Source organism: Limanda limanda, chromosome 13 (genome assembly GCF_963576545.1).
Source record: "Limanda limanda chromosome 13, fLimLim1.1, whole genome shotgun sequence".
NCBI lineage: Eukaryota > Metazoa > Chordata > Actinopteri > Pleuronectiformes > Pleuronectidae > Limanda > Limanda limanda.
The window spans coordinates 3,772,426-3,788,686 of record NC_083648.1 but is presented as its reverse complement, the minus strand read 5'-3'; the positions used below and the strand labels follow the sequence as shown (position 1 = coordinate 3,788,686).

The following is a 16,261-nucleotide window of genomic DNA, read 5'->3' as shown; positions in this document are numbered from 1 at the left end:
ATAAAAGTATTAATAGTCATTACTACATTTTTCATTCATACATTATCACTTGAGAACTCAGCAGTCATAACTACATTATTACCTCAGTACTTAGTAGTCATTACTACATCAGTACATCAGTATTAATTTGTCAACACTACATTATAACTTGAGTACCTAATAGCTATTACTGAGTGGCCATTACTATATTTAAGTTGTACTTAGGTATTCAGCAGTTATTACTCAGTAATTACCTGATTACTATAGTTACTACTATATAAGTCAATAATACATTATTACCTGAGTCCCCATTACTGTATTAATAAAAGTATTAATAGTCATTACTACATTTGTCATTCATACATTGTCACTTGAGAACTCAGCAGTCATTACTACATTATTACCTCAGTACTTAGTAGTCATTACTACATCAGTACATTAGTATTAATTGGTCAATACTACATTATAACTTGAGTACCAAATAGTTATTACTGAGTGGCCATTACTATATTTAAGTATTACTTAGGTATTCAGCAGTTATTACTACATTCATACCTGATTACTATAGTTACTACTATATAAGTCAATAATACATTATTACCTGATTCCTCATTATTGTATTAATAAAAGTATTAATTTGTCATTACTACATTTGTCATTACTACATTATTACCTGAGTACTGAGTAGTCATTACTACAACATTACTTGAGTACTCTGTATTCATAGCGTCTGATCTGATTTAATTCCTCCTTTAATCCCTTCTGAGAAATCATATGCTGATGTTTTTATTTAGAACTTTAACGTGATTATGTTAATCTGATTACTGACGTTTACAGAATCTTAAGATGATTTGGCATTAATGAAAACAAGGAATCATTTCTGAAACTGTTCCGTTTAGCAGCCTCGAGATTTTAATCCCAAATTAGACCGAAGCTCATTAGATCTAAGTCTTTGTTTTCATGTGATAAATTAAATTACTCTTTTTTTCTCCTCCCCCTTATTGAATAAAACATTAGATTCATGATGAGCTCAGACACAGTGCAGGTTCCCCTCGGTTCATAAGATCACTGTGGCTCTTCTCCAGAGGTCTGCTCTGGATCACGAGACCCTCAGACTCCCCCTGTGGGATCCTTTGTGATGCAGTCCCCCCCCAACCCCCCCACCAACCCAAATGTGTTCTCCAGATGCTCGACAAGCTGAAGCTCTTCCTGGTGCCGTCCTGAAGACAAACAGCAGGGCGTCTATAAATACCTGAAGTCAGGAGGGAAGGAAGCGTTTCCTGGGCCGACGTCATGAGTTCAATAACAAGTCACTTTACTGCCACTGGTCAGATGCACCCGCTGACCAGGGAGGGACAATCACACATGTGGAGTATTTATCCTTTTTAAAGCTTTTTTCAAGACAGTAATCTCACACATCTGCAGTGGTGGGAAGTAACAAAGTAGAAATACTTTGTTACTGTACTTAAGTAGATTTTTTCTCATATCTGTACTTTACTTGAGTACTTCTTTTCCTGACGACTTTTTACTTTTACTCGTTACATTTGAACAAAAATATGTATACTTTCTACTTCTTACATTATCAAACTGGCTCGTTACTTGAGCAGCGGAGGTTGGCGCAGTTCTCTCTCTCTCTCTCTCTCTCTCTCTCTCTCTCTCTCTCTCTCTCTCTCTCATCTAGGGTTCAAAATAATTTGTAAAATTATACATTATATACATTATATTCATATTGTTGTCATAATTTTTCAGTCAGTTGAGATAAATCTTGAGGAGAAACATTTTGGGTTGTTTTGTGTCTGCATAGACCTACTATAAAAAGCACTTTGCATTTTTAATTTTGGTACTTGTACTTTTACTTTTGATACTTAAGTACATTTCAACACCAGATACTTTTGATACTTAAGTACTTTTAATATGAGCTACTTTAAGACTTTTACTCAAGTCATTTTCTGACGGGTGACTTCTACTTTTACCGAAGTCACTTTCAGGTCAGATATCTGTACTTTTACTCAAGTATGGCTTTCAAGTACTTTATACACCACTGCACATCTGTGCTTAAGAAGTATTTAAAACCCAACTTTAACGATCTTTAATATTGTAAATATGGATTCATCTCTAATTTCCACATTAAAAGTTAGTTCAAAGCTCATTTCCACTTTTCTTTTATGTTCCTGCTGCATAAGTAAAATTGAAATATTTTCTTCATGAGCATCGAGTCGGCTGTCAAACCTCACATCAATAAAATGTGGATGTTTGCAATGAAATGCAGGATTTCCATTTCACTGCACACACACACACACACCAGCACGCTGACGAAATGAGTCACTGCAGTGAAAAATATGATTACAGATTCATCATAAAGAAAGATAATGAGCTCACTGTCTGCCGCCATCCAAATTGCCAAGGGTAACATCACCCGACAACATTATGAATAGCGACCTGAAAATAGTATCAATAAAATATAAATGCCTTTAAATGAATAATAGAGGTGTTTGCAGAGGAGGAGGAGGCCGACATGCAAGAATTAACCAAGTCATAATTTTCTTTTCAACTGAGATGAATGGGACGCCGCGAGGCAGAGCACGCCGTGTGTGGAGCTGGCCACGCATCACACTTAATCAAATAAAGTGGGATATTCTCCTCACAAAAAAACCAGCAGTCGTAAGTCAGATGGCTCGGAGAGTCGAGGGCGAGCGGCAGCTCCGAGTCTGAGGCCGTGAATCACCGTGGCAGGAGGAGGGTCGGTGCCAGAGGAACAGAGAAACTGTCCTCACATAGAAAGCTGGGGGGGGGAGAGACTGAGAGGTCGGCGCTGCAAATCTCACGGTCGGCGAGCGGAGCGAGGAGCGGCCTCACCTCCCGCCGCAACTACAGCGAGCGGGAGGAAAACACCCGGGCAGGTCAGAGGTCAGCGGGTGGAGGCTCTGCAGATACGTGCTCAGAAAACTGCAGCAGGTGCTTTATACGATAAGCAATGAGCTTTCACTCTCACTGTAACTGTTGGGATCAAACGTGAAATAGTTGAAATAAAAACATTATGAGGAAAACGTCTGGATTCAGATTTAGCACCGAAGGGACTCGTCGAGGAGCAGGTCAATTATTCCTCATGCTGTGGTTGGTTCTGTTAACTAACAGTTCAAAAAGTCACGACTCCAGTTTTCCAGGGGTCATTAAGAACATGTTTACAGTTTCACTGTTTCATAAACTGCCCATTTATATGCTTTATATTATTAATAATAATAATAAGCTTTCTTTGTATCGGGCTTTTCTTAAAAAAACCTGAAAATCAGAACCAGGCTTCGTATGTTTGTTCCATTGTTTATATTTGATCCAGTTAGATTTGGTTGCACATTATAATCACTAAAGAATTTAGTTTCCTCATCTGCTGGTCCTGTTGTCAGTTCCTTATTGTGTTTGTTAACTTTTAAAGTAGTTTTTCCCATTTAAATCGAGACAATGAGCAAACGGGTTCATTTTGTTAATGCTGTCGCGACTCTAATATCATTATGTTATTATGTCTACCAGGAAAGTTCACGTCCTCGTGGTTCAAACATTACATCATCAGAGGTGAGGACATGTGCATTTCTTCATCTGTCTCAGGTTTTTTCTCCTGAATGCAACACTGGCTCCGCGCTGAGTCATCGTTTCTCACGTCTGGATTCCACTCGCTCCATCAGCTGCAGGAAAATCACCTCTGACCCTCAGAGAGGAGCTGAAACCTGCTGCTTTTTGCTTCCTCATGCGATATCTTCCTGACGCTGTTTAATCAAATCACCACAAAATAACTGAATTATGCGAACATGGTGTTTTAAATGAGAAATAATCAAGATACCGAGTCGACAGAGAGCTGTTTGGAATAAGAGGTTAAACTGGCCTCGTTAAAAAAGAGTAGCTTCTTGAACAATGTTATAAAATATACAATTAAAATCTTACAGAGATGGTTTTACTTCCTCCTTCCTCCTGCCCTGACCCCAGCAAACAGCATCTCGCTCTGTAGACGTCATACAACAATATAAATAAAGGTGTAAACCAAACGTGCGCCCCCTGGCTCCTCCCACCGCCGGTGCATTGTACACGTGTCCTGTCGTATAATGAAGTTTTCTGCAGGTAGAGTGCACGCTGCGGATTCGCTTCACGTGCCAGTTTGGTAACACTTTGCCCGGAGGCTGAGACACAAACCAGTGTTCCTGTGCTGGAACATTATCTATTATTAATCACATTACTGAGCACTCACTGCCGCTGAGTGAACCCGGGGCCCCAGGCGTCCCCGGTGCTTCGGGCCGGCACTCGGCCTGGTTGCTAATCAAGTCTCGTTTCGCAGGGCTACAAGCTGAAGATGTAATTGAAAGCATGAAGTCGTCTTTACCTGACGTTTGGATCCTTGTGTTACAGCTAATTCAAGGATTCTCTGTCCGTCTGTATTTGTGTATTTAGTTATTAATAATCTCCAGTGCTGTTCTACAAAATGGTGGGTGTTTTATTGGGAGATAAACGAAGTCCAGTCGTGAATTTGGTTAATTTTGGACGAGTGACAGATATGAGCGTTCATAAGATATAAAGATGGACGACATGACGGCTTCCAAAAGTGAAGCCAAGGCATCTGTACCCCCACCTGGTGTTTTAATTTGTTATTTGATGCTATTAAAACATCCAGAGTCTCTATTAATTTCTTAAATTATAAATCTTGCTATAGACAGAAGGAAGGGAGCATTGATCCCACATTTGTTTGATTCATGTAAACGACCTTCAGGTAAATCCAGGCCTTCATCCTCCTCTCACCCATTCACCTCCATTAAAACGCTGTCCTTCATATATCCTGATGTCCCACAGGACTCAGCTGCTGCCCAGTAGCTGGAAGAAGTCCCCAGACAGACAATAGAGAGGCACTCGGACTAATCCAGCGCTGAGGCCGTCTTGCTGTCTGCTTCCTGTTGCACCCCCCCTCAGGAAGGAAGCGACGGCCTGTTCTAGCTGCGAGGGGCATTGTGAGACTTCCTGTATGAGTTCCTGTCCCGGACAATGGGACGCTCCTCCTGCAGCTCCGCGGCCGCACCTTACTGTTTTCTTATTGAGGAAAACAAAGCCCAGTTCCAAGTGAACCAGGACTCCTACGGATCTGGAGTTCCAGTGACCTGTTCTCCTCCTGCCAGGTCGTAGGATTCTGGCACCGAGAGGAAATCAGAGAAATCCACAGGCTACAGAAGCTAAACCACATTTTAAAAGCAAACCCAAGATTGTAAATAAGCATAATCTTGTATGATCGTGGTTACGACAAGAGAAGAAAGTGCACAGACAACCTCATCACAGCTTGTATGTTCAGCAGTTTAACCACAATGAGGAAATAACAACCACAGTAATAATAAATGTTTTCTTTGGTTCAAGGATGAAACAGATTCCTGTCCCTGATTCGTGGATTTAAACTTGTCCTCGACCAGATAAAGGAGTAAATCCATTAAAACCCATTCGAGCACTGAGCTGCTCTGTAAGCGGTTCAGCGACTTCAGGCTCCGACGTCAGATTTCACAATGAAAATGACAGAATGTCAACTGTGCAGAAGCGGCAGACTCCACTAAATAATGCATCCCGACTTTCCTCTTTTATCCCGTTTCCATACAACATGCAGAGAAGTGGGTACAAATGAGTGAACAATATTCAGACCAGATGTGAGCAGAAGATCTCAGCGGAACAGACGAGTTCAGACTCCGGCGACGTTGTTTCTCTGTGAGTGAACCAACAAATACTCTTCATCCACTCTGAGATCAGACTCAAAACTGAGAGCTAGCGTTTGTTTTTGTCTCGATTACTTCAAGAGTTCAAGTGGAGCCGTTTCAGATGTTCTGGAGCTGGAGCATCTTCATCTCATCTCTTCGTTATATCATTGCAATGTGGTGTTATCTCAGATTCCTTGTGTGAAGATACAAAATCTGTAGGATTTCCATTTCTAGTTCAACCAATGTAAATAGAGCGAGAACAAGGCCCAACAGTAAGAATATCATGGAAATGAAAAATTTACGAAAACACAGAAAAACGCCCTTTTAAAATGAATAATTACTTCTTCTTCCCAGGACAGTAAATCAGTTCAGCATCCAAAAGCTACTGAGTTCCTTCCTGGCTGAAACTCCGCCCCTCCACCAAGTTTCAATAAACTTTGCTCTGTAGGTTTTGATGCTGACAAACAGACAGACAGATAGAAAGATAGGTAGATAGATAGATAGATAGATATATATATATATAGATAGATAGATAGATAGATAGATAGATAGATAGATAGATAGATAGATAGATAGATAGATAGATAGATAGATAGATAGATAGATAGATAGATAGATAGATAGATAGATAGATAGATAGATAGATAGATAGATAGATAGATAGATAGATAGATAGATAGATAGATAGATAGATAGATAGATAGATAGATAGATAGATAGATAGATAGATAGATAGATAGATAGATAGATAGATAGATAGATAGATAGATAGATAGATAGATAGATAGATAGATAGATAGATAGATAGATAGATAGATAGATAGATAGATAGATAGATAGATAGATAGATAGATAGATAGATAGATAGATAGATAGATAGATAGATAGATAGATAGATAGATAGATAGATAGATAGATAGATAGATAGATAGATAGATAGATAGATAGATAGACAGACAGACAGACAGACAGAAAGACAGACAGACAGACGGACGGACGGACGGACGGACGGACGGACAGACAGACAGACAGACGGATGGATGGAGGGATGGAGACACTAACTGACCTGGATCCACTCCCTGACGGTGTCGTCTGATGGCGTCCAGCCGTTCTCCTGGTAGTTGAGGCGCGAGCGCTCCGGGGACCAGTTGGGGTTGTACTGGGACGAGGCGCTGATCTGCTCCGAGGTCACCTCCCCCGACTCCATGCCCAGCGGCTCCATGCAAGCGAAATCTGCCCAAGACACAGAAAACTCATTAGAAAAGCATCATCAGGCCTGAGGGTCGTATACAAGTGTGAATAATATTATTTTATTTAAGATCATTTGAATCAATGAACATGGATTTCTCTCTGTGAGCTGATGTAATGACTGTGTTCGACCACAGGGACTTCGAGGGCCTCGGGCAAAAAGAGAACAAACGAATAAACCAGACCCATATAAATAATATAAATAAAAAGCATTGCATCATTTAGTCATTCTGGTTTTTGTAAGAAAGTACTTGTAAAATGGTTAAAGAGTTTGAAGCCGTTCTCGCAAAACATTCGTTGCCTGATGTAAACAGATGTTCTCGGGATCCAAAACCATGAAGTCATAAGTCTGTCAGTAAAAATAATACTAACAACAATAATAATAATACAACTTTATTTCTATACTTTCTCAGTCCACAGTATCAACCAATGAGGAGCTGGTTCCCTGTTTAAGAGCTGCATCATTTCACTGCACATGAACTCGACTCGTAAAGAGAAGTTTGTGTTTCTTTGTTAACACACGAACCAGTTTTCAAAGGTGACTTCACACACAGTGAACTGAAGGGACTGAGAACTGCTGCTAATGGCTGAAATAAATCATTCATCCTCTCCAGAGCCTGAAAGAAGCAGTTCAAGTTAAAGTCGTAAAAACATCGGAGGGAAAACGGCTCCTTGTTGTTTCTGATTCGAGCAGAACAACAAGCGAGCAGTGTGAAGAGAGAGAGAGAGAGAGAGAGAGAGAGAGAGAGCGGCGGCCAGACGCTGTAAAGAGTCCGTCCCTGCCCCCCCGCCGAGAGGCCGGTCCGGGGGGGGGGCGGCTGCTGTGCTGGCAGCGTCAACCACAACACAATAACACAACCTGGCACCTCTCTATGATATTTATATTCTAAAGTGAAGAGTTTTACTGGAACTAAATGAAAACTTTAGATTTCTCAAACAACCGGGATTGTTTGACACTCGTCTCTTTAAACCTTTTGAGTTTGTGTCTTTTACTTTATTTTTCTCTTGTTTAATTTCACTTTATTCACCTGAACATGCTGTATGGAATCAAAAATAATCAAAAATAATATAAAAGTCTCCAAACGGCTGAATATATGCAAATTGTCCAGAATGTTGTAAATATGGCTGCATCCAATGATTTTCTTCAATTGCTTTTTTCATTTATTCCATTAATTATTTAAACTCTAGATTATTAAAAGTCCCTCGGAGCCCAATGTGGTTTTAGGATTGATATTTTTTCTTCAAATAATTATTCAAAAAGTTGTGTATTTTAGAGATATTCTCTTTCTCTTGTTTCTAATATAATAACCTTGACCTGCAGGACAAAGTTCTCTTCTCACAGCACACGTCTGCATCTCTGAAGAGACATTTTGAAATGTCCTAAAATCCTTTGAGACAATGAGACAGTAAAAAAGCTTCTACTTTTCTGTCCTTCTTCTCGTCCTCCACCTCCACAAACTTCTCATTCACCCTTTTTCTTATTTTTCTTTACGCCCTGCCCTCCCTGTCCCCCTCACAGCAGGAGAGAGGGACGAACTTCAGCCCCGTCCGTCCGTCTCTCCGCCCAAAAGGAAAGACAGGGCGTAAACCTGCCCCCCCCCGCCGCTGGTTCAGCTGATCAAAGACCCGTCTGGACGCTGTTTCTGTGGGTGGTGGCAGGACGGAGTGAGAGAAAACCCTAAAGTCTCAGCTGGAGATCTGAAACCCGCTGTCAGAGAAGCTCCTGCCAGAATAGAAACTTCTTTCTGGAAATTCTTAAGAGGGCGAAAACACAAAACCGGTGCAGAGATCAGAATGAATAGAGGATAAACGTTGTTTACAGCTGGTTGTGTCAGATGGCGTCTCGCTGTCCAGTCAGAGCTCGAGCTTCAACTGGCAACGGTCGTGTTCCAGATGGTTTAAATTGAATAGATAGAAAAAGTTCTTTGAAAAACGATTCAAAAGCAATATTTAAGTTAATGGGGTTTACGACTTGTACTGCAGCCAGCCTCCAGGGGGCGACTGAGATCAGAGACGAGAACACGACTCAACTTTAAACATCAAACTTCTCATTTCTACTTTTAACTCGGAAGCCTGTTTGTCTCTGATAGTCGTTTCACGGCTGAATCAAAGTGGACATTCTCTAATTCAATCAAGACGTGAATTCACATTGTTCCAATTAGTCGACGGAGCTCTTTCATCTGCATTTTTTCCCTCGAACCGAACAGAAACGGCCGCAGCTCCACAGGGGGTGGAGTCTCCTCTGGTGCTGTGAATCCTGTGAATCCTGTGAATCTCTGGTTTATAGCGTCAGTCGTAAAAAAGTGGAGAAAAGACACTGTGCTTTGGTCTGAGAGGCTCTAATTCAATCTGCTGAGCTTAGCTGGGGGTCTGAAGGCAAGAGTCATTGTCTCTGTATGTGTGTGTGTGTGTGTGTGTGTGTGTGTGTGTGTGTGTGTGTGTGTGTGTGTGTGTGTGTGTGTGTCTGTTACTTAGGCTAAGATAATTGGAGCTCTGTCTAACACCGCTGCAGCTCTGCTCTCATCTCAGACGCAGCACGCAGACATGTTTGATACATGAAGGCTACATCTATATATTATCACCTTGTCAAGAACAGTCACCATCACACACACACACACACACACACACACACACACACACACACACACACACACAGACACACACACACGTGTATAAAAACCCAATGACACGTCTTCTGCCCTGAGGCAAAAACCGAACGAGAAAGGAAACAAAGTGCAGATAATGAGTCTGACCCTGTGGATGATTCTCCTGCATCCAACAAGCACGTGAGACTCACAGTGATTTATAAAGACTCGTAGTGATACAGTGGTAAAATGGTGCATTGGTTTCACTGTTATATTCAAATTATGGCACATTTTTCACGTTAAAGATTAAAAAACGATTCTTTACAACGAGCTGCAGCGACGTTTTCTTACATAAAAGCCAGAAAAAGTCCAGAAAATTGGATCTTGACATTCTCTGGAGTTTGTCTTTCACATATAAAGAAGCAGCTGGAGATTTTGACTCGTTCACAACAACAGGAACATGTTCAGAGCGTTCAGGTTGGATCTTTAATGTTCAGAGCGCTCCTGTAGTCAGCAGAGGACGTTACGTAAACTCACCTCTGTGCTCGGTCACATTCCTGCAGCAGAGGTTTACTGAGGTGGAGGTCACCGGAGTGTATGGAGGAGCCATACGGGACCAGCATAACTCAAACCTCTACAGACTCGTCAGAGGTCACAGGGTCAACCAGGGCAGACGAACGGCTTTCAAGAATGTTAAAGACCATGTGGACACGACCAGAACAAGGAGAAGAGCTAAGACTGAAGCTTTACTGGGACAGAAGCAGCTGTTTGTTTCAACAGGAGACGAGAAGGAAGTCAAACTGTCTTTATCAGATCTGGATCACGTTTTAGATTTAGAGTTTGAGCTGCAAGATAAGAAATCGGTTGATAAGATTGAATAATTTCACATTAAACATTGACTTTGAACATTTAATTCAAACTTATCAGCTACCATCTACTGATTCCAGATCTGTGTATGTATGTGTCTCATATATTCATCTTATCAGCTTCACACTTTTCTTGTGTGTCGTATAAGGCTAAAGGAAGTTTAGCGTTGAATTTGTCTCGTCTATATTTTCCGAAAATAGCTTAATTGCGTTAAAATTCTCCTATTTTCTCTAATACATTTGTTATAGATTAAGTTAATTAACGTTGGAAGCAGGTTTGAAAACATGCAACAACCACATGTTGCCACAGTCGTAAAACAAGTCGGATTTCCTTTCCCCTGAAAGGACGAATTGTCTTTCTGCTCGTCTTCCCTCCGACATGGAGGTCAGGGGTCAAAGGTCGCACATAAACCAGCTTCTTTGATGCTGGAAGGAAGTCAGCGTCTTGCTCAAGGATACTGAGGCAAATTCAATGATACCAGTCGGTCTACAACCAACAGGTGAGACTATGATCTGTATTCTTATACAACACAAACACATGAATCCAGATGCTCACCCTCGTCCTCGTGCCCCGGGGGGGGGCTCCTCTCGCGGATGGTGTAGTTGGCGGAGAATCCCTCCTTGGCGATGGCGTTGTCCGTGGTGATGGTCATGGACAGGATGCCGGTGTAGGAGATCACGCGGCCCGGGGACGTCGGGCCACAGTATCGGCCGATGTGGGGACCAACTGGGGTTTGAAGGAGAGAAGAGGAAGAGGAAGAGGAGGAGAACGTCAGCTTCATCACTCACAGCGTTTATCATTCATCACAACTCACTTTGGCCTTCGCTGCCGTCGGCGCCGCGGGAAACGTTTCGTGACTTCAGGCAAAAAAACATTCAAAGCTTGAGAGTCGATATTGACCCTCAGACTGGACACACGTCATAAACACACACGTGCACTTGTGTTCAAACACAACTGTATCATTGCAAAGATATGAACAAACACGTTTCATGTCTCAAAAACGACGAAGGAATCACCTTCACTCAAACTCCACCCATCAGATTGGAGGAATTACTTGTTTTATTCGTTGTTATATTAATATTCAGTCTGTAGTTTGTGACTCTGAGTTGCTTTGGAGCTAAAGAAACAAGACGACCAGTTTATTAAACATCATGTTATCTCTGTATTTGAGTCTCAGGCGTAAATATGACTTTTTAATAAAGACAAATCCTGAGGTTGGTTTAAAACAACCTCAAAGACTTTTAGAAAGACCTAAATTATAACACTTTCCCTTATAATGATAATAAAAATAGTGCTGGACTTTCACAACAGACAAATTAAGGTAACGTAGAGATTGGTTATTCTACAGTAAACCTCAGATTCTGTGGAGGAATTTATTTAAGAAACGAGACGAGCTGAACATTTGAACATTTGCATTGACTGTTACTTTTTTTACTACTGTATTATCCCTCCTATAGTGTATTCATATTTATATATATTTATACATTTATCCTGCTCATAGTGTATTCATCGTTCTTATATCTTACAATTCCTCTTAATACTGTAATATTCAATATATATTTCTTACTGTACAGATCTTGTTTATTTACATTTTCACTTTAATATGTACAATACTCTGCACTTTTACTGCCTTTTATTGCACTTCTGGTTCGATGCTAAACTGCATTTCTTTGTATAAATACTTGTACGGTGCAATGACACAATAAAGTTTAATCTAATGTAATGTAATCTAAGGCACAAAGTGGATCTGGGATCTCCTGGAACAACACGACTTCACGGCAACAGACTCTGAGCACCGACGCCGCCTCCTGCCCAGAGCTCGCTGCCCGTTCCATCCTGTTCTTATCAGCTGGGAGAAACAATACCAGACCCCCCCCCCCCCCCCACCTCCTGTTCGGCACAGATACAGAATCTGGAGCCGAACGTTCAGTCCAGAAATGAAATCACACGTATCACATTTCTCCAACGTGCTCCTTCAGACCTCGGGGGCAAATAATCAGAAAACGCAACACAACCACGATGGCGTTGGAATTCTGAGCGTCAGTGAATCTGCTGGATTATATTTATCGGTTCAGTTTAAAGCGTGTCGTCGACAATCTGTGACGGATTATGTTTTACATGTTTCCAGCCTCGTCTGGGGGGGGGGGTGTGAAATTCTCTCAGCTTCGTACAGTGGCCCCGGGAGATTGTGTGTTTCGTTTGTGTTGTTCAGTTGTGTTGTGTTGCAAACATTGCGTCATGTGTTTTCTTTAATCTGCGCAGCTTTGAGTTCTCCGGAGGGGGGGAGAAGATAAATGTGGCCACAGTTATAGTAAATTAGGAAACAGGAAATTGCTGATTAAAATTAAATTCCTCTGTTTTTAACGTGATAATAAATGATATCAAAGTAAGATTTGTGATTTGTGATTTGGTTTCCAGAGCTTTCATCCACACGAGATGTGGAGCTTGTGATGAGTGTTCAGCTTTTTTTTTTTTTAAATGATAAAAGATGTTTTCTGCAGAAGTGAAAATAATCCAATTATGATATTTACAAGACTTGTATTGTTTTCTCTGAGCTGCAGAGCGCCGAGGACTCCGGGGGCCGAGAGAGAAATGTGGCTCCAGTTTGGTCATTTATCAAAAAAAAGGAAAACTGCAGATTAAAATTCATTTCTCAAACATTCTCATCAAAGGTTCCATGAATTATTGTCTGGAGCTTTCATCCACATCGTGCACATAACAAACTGTTTTATCTGTTTAAAGCTCCGGATCTGGAGCTTGTGATAAATATGTTTGAGTCAAAATTCATAGTTTGCCTAATTTATCTTTATACATCTTTATCCAAATATTAGACCAATTTAAAAAACTATACTTTTAAAATATCGAATAAAAGATTTGATTCTGCTTCTGCTGAAAAATGAAATTCTAAAAAGCCTCTGATATTTGCTCTTGTCCTCAAAGTGAACCGCTCCCTCAGGAACATAAAACCGCAATGCATGCTGGGAAAACATTTTCATGTTCGCGTAGATGCTGCGAAAGACTTTGATGGGAATGAAAGACGAACATCCTGGTCTTCACCCGGCCACAGAGACGTTTTGTTATCTGCACCGACGCACACGTTGGCTCTGCACACAACATGCCCCGACACACACACAAACACACACACACACACAGACATGATGCAAACAGACACACACACACACACACAGATCACTGGACAGGAACAGCCCTGGCATGTGATGTATGCTGGCACATCTTTAAAGTGTGTGTCGCTGTTTGTCTACCTGAGCCAGTCTTTGTGTCCCTCATGTTCCCATGCCAGCCCCCCCCCCCATTCATCCTGGCACTGGTCAGGCAAAGCTTCGGGCACAGCGGTGAGTATTGTGGGCATCCTGGCAGCCGGCTCAGGCGGGGGGGTATTTCGCACACTTTACGGCTAATTAGACAACAATGGAAGCCGAGAGACGATGAGCTGCTCTGTGATGTGGAGCAGGTTGTGTCTCCATCGTTTGTCTCTCTGCACAACCTCAACACAACTGAGCTGTAGCACTTAATGACTCACACCTGCTGCAAAATACATATTATTAATAAATCGTTTTGTGGAAATATGCTTTGGAAAGTCAAGAGCTACAGAAAATGAAAGGAACTATCTTTTAAAACTAAATTAGAAGTTATACGCAGGTTTTTTAAAATAGGTGGCAACTCTTTTTCCATCGTCTTTTCATGTTCAACGTCACAAAGAAGTCACTATGTAAATCATCTGATTAATTATAATAAAAACCACAGTGAAGCAGAGACTCCTCTTTGTATTTTACAACTTTTTCTCAAGACTTTGAAGATTTAATTTTGTAAAACTAGAGAGAATCTGCAAGTTTCAGTTTGGAAACACAAGAACAAAATAAACAATTGAATCCTTTTACTTATGATTTTATAAAGTCAAACCACATTTGGTGAAAACCCTTTTAAATTTGTTATTTCAACACAAAATCACAGACGTCTCCAAGGAGTTAACACCCTGATTATCTGGAGTTTTATTTTGAAAGTCAGGATCTTGTAAAGCCAATTCTGATCAGATTGATGTGACTGGAAAGTTTCTTCTCAACACTTAAAACCACTTTATCATCCATTATCTACATCACTTATCATTATGACGATTGCAGAAGACCGGAGCCAATCACAGTTGACATAGGACAAGAGGCGGAGTTAATCCTGGACAGCTCGCCAATCGCTCGCAGCGCCAAAATATCACTCACATTCAAACCACTTGAACATCCAGCCGATCAACAGGGACAAATGTTATTTTACGATTTAAGACGCAAGAAATATTTCCTTCATCAGCCTGATATCATGCTCTAACCCCTCCCACATCTTCCTCCTCATCATCCTCTCCTCCTCACCTGCAGGGAACCCGTCCCAGATCTCCAGCCAGTCGTATCTGCAGACGGCGCCCGGCGGCGGCGTGGTGTCAGGCTCCATGTCGAAGCTGTCGAACTCCACCACGATCTCCGACATCTTGGGCGCCACGATCATGAAGGTGCAGTCCAGGTTGTTGGGATACTTCTCCGGGAACCCCGGCGTCTTGATGACGCCCCGGGGAGCCGTGAAGTTCCTGGAGCATTCTGGACCTGCGAGGGGAGAAGACACAGGAAGTGTCAGGACGTGTTTGGACAAAGTGACGAATTCTCACTTGGACAGAGGTGAGGGCCCTCAGAGGTCAGAGGTCACAACCTGTTCTCACATTACTGCCTCGTTGGGGACGACTTTCTTTTTACATTTCTGTTTTTTAAGGGGTTTTTACTAAATGAGACATCCGGGGGTTGGTTGAAAGGTTAAAATACAATATTTCAAAATAAAAGCCTTTAACTATTCAAAGCTGCTGCAACTTTATTGTGTACATTTAAAGGAAATTGGACAGAAAGAAATTCCTTGTTTTCCAAATGATGTTAACATCTAATCAGTCAGAAGAATTCATAGTAACTTCACTTCACAGGATCGAGAATAAAGCAGCTAAATGTGTGTAGAAAAAAAAACTGCTTCACACAACACACCCTTTGTTTTATTGAGAAAACATCTGTGTTGTGATTGGTCGCCTCCCCAGTCGGAGCCGCTTGTGTCTGTGTTGTGTCTGTGTTGTGTCTGTGTTGATCGCAGACAACAAACAACACAGACACAGACACACAAACACACATGTAGCCTACATACCCAGTGGACCACAGCCTCAGTGTGTTTGCAGTGTACAGTCGAATATCTGTGTTGTCTGGAAATTGTGTTACCCACATACAGGCTCTTATTTATATGTCCTCATGTATAAGACCTTTTGTTTCTGAGAGATATTTTACTTGAGACACACTCTCTCTCGCTCTGATTTGTTCTCTCTCTCTCTCGTGTTTTTCTGTTTAAATATAAATAGTTTGATTTTACTTCTTCATGCACAAACATCCCAAACATTGTGTGCTGTTGTGTTACACCTCCTGACCATGTGAGGTAATTTATTATCACACTTTCATTCATGCACAACACCTTCCAGAGAGCTGCGTTGTGTTTATATACTGTTACTGCGTTATTTAATATTCATTCTAATGTTGTTGTGTAGTATTGTGATGTCATTGTGTTACATTAGGATCAGAGCTATGCAACATCAGCCTGTGGTGAAAAGGTCGAGACTATTAGAAAGGGTAAAGTCGTTTTTCTCTCTTTTGAACGAGGAGAGTTTCAGATTATTACATCATGCAGTCACCGTTCTGTGTTAACGTGGATTCCAGTCGGACTCTATAATGTGATTTAAAAGTAATAGGTCAGAATGATGTCTTAATGTGATTATTGTGAGTTTGACCTTATTCAGGTTCAGGTCATCAGAACGTGATGCTTACACGACAGCGTCTGATTCAGATT

At 41.3% G+C, this 16,261-nt stretch overlaps 1 protein-coding gene across 1 annotated transcript in view; it reads right to left on the bottom strand.

Annotated features, from left to right (window-relative positions):
* LOC133017617 (neuropilin-1a-like) overlaps positions 1-16,261 on the bottom strand; it is a 70,486-nt gene that overhangs the window by 27,277 nt on the left and 26,948 nt on the right. Inside the window, exons 4-6 of the mRNA XM_061083737.1 lie at positions 14,767-14,994; positions 10,946-11,116; positions 6,757-6,923 (exon numbers count right to left, since the gene is read on the bottom strand). Coding sequence (XP_060939720.1) covers positions 6,757-6,923; positions 10,946-11,116; positions 14,767-14,994 — 566 coding nt within the window. The remainder of the gene's footprint in view (positions 1-6,756; positions 6,924-10,945; positions 11,117-14,766; positions 14,995-16,261) is intronic.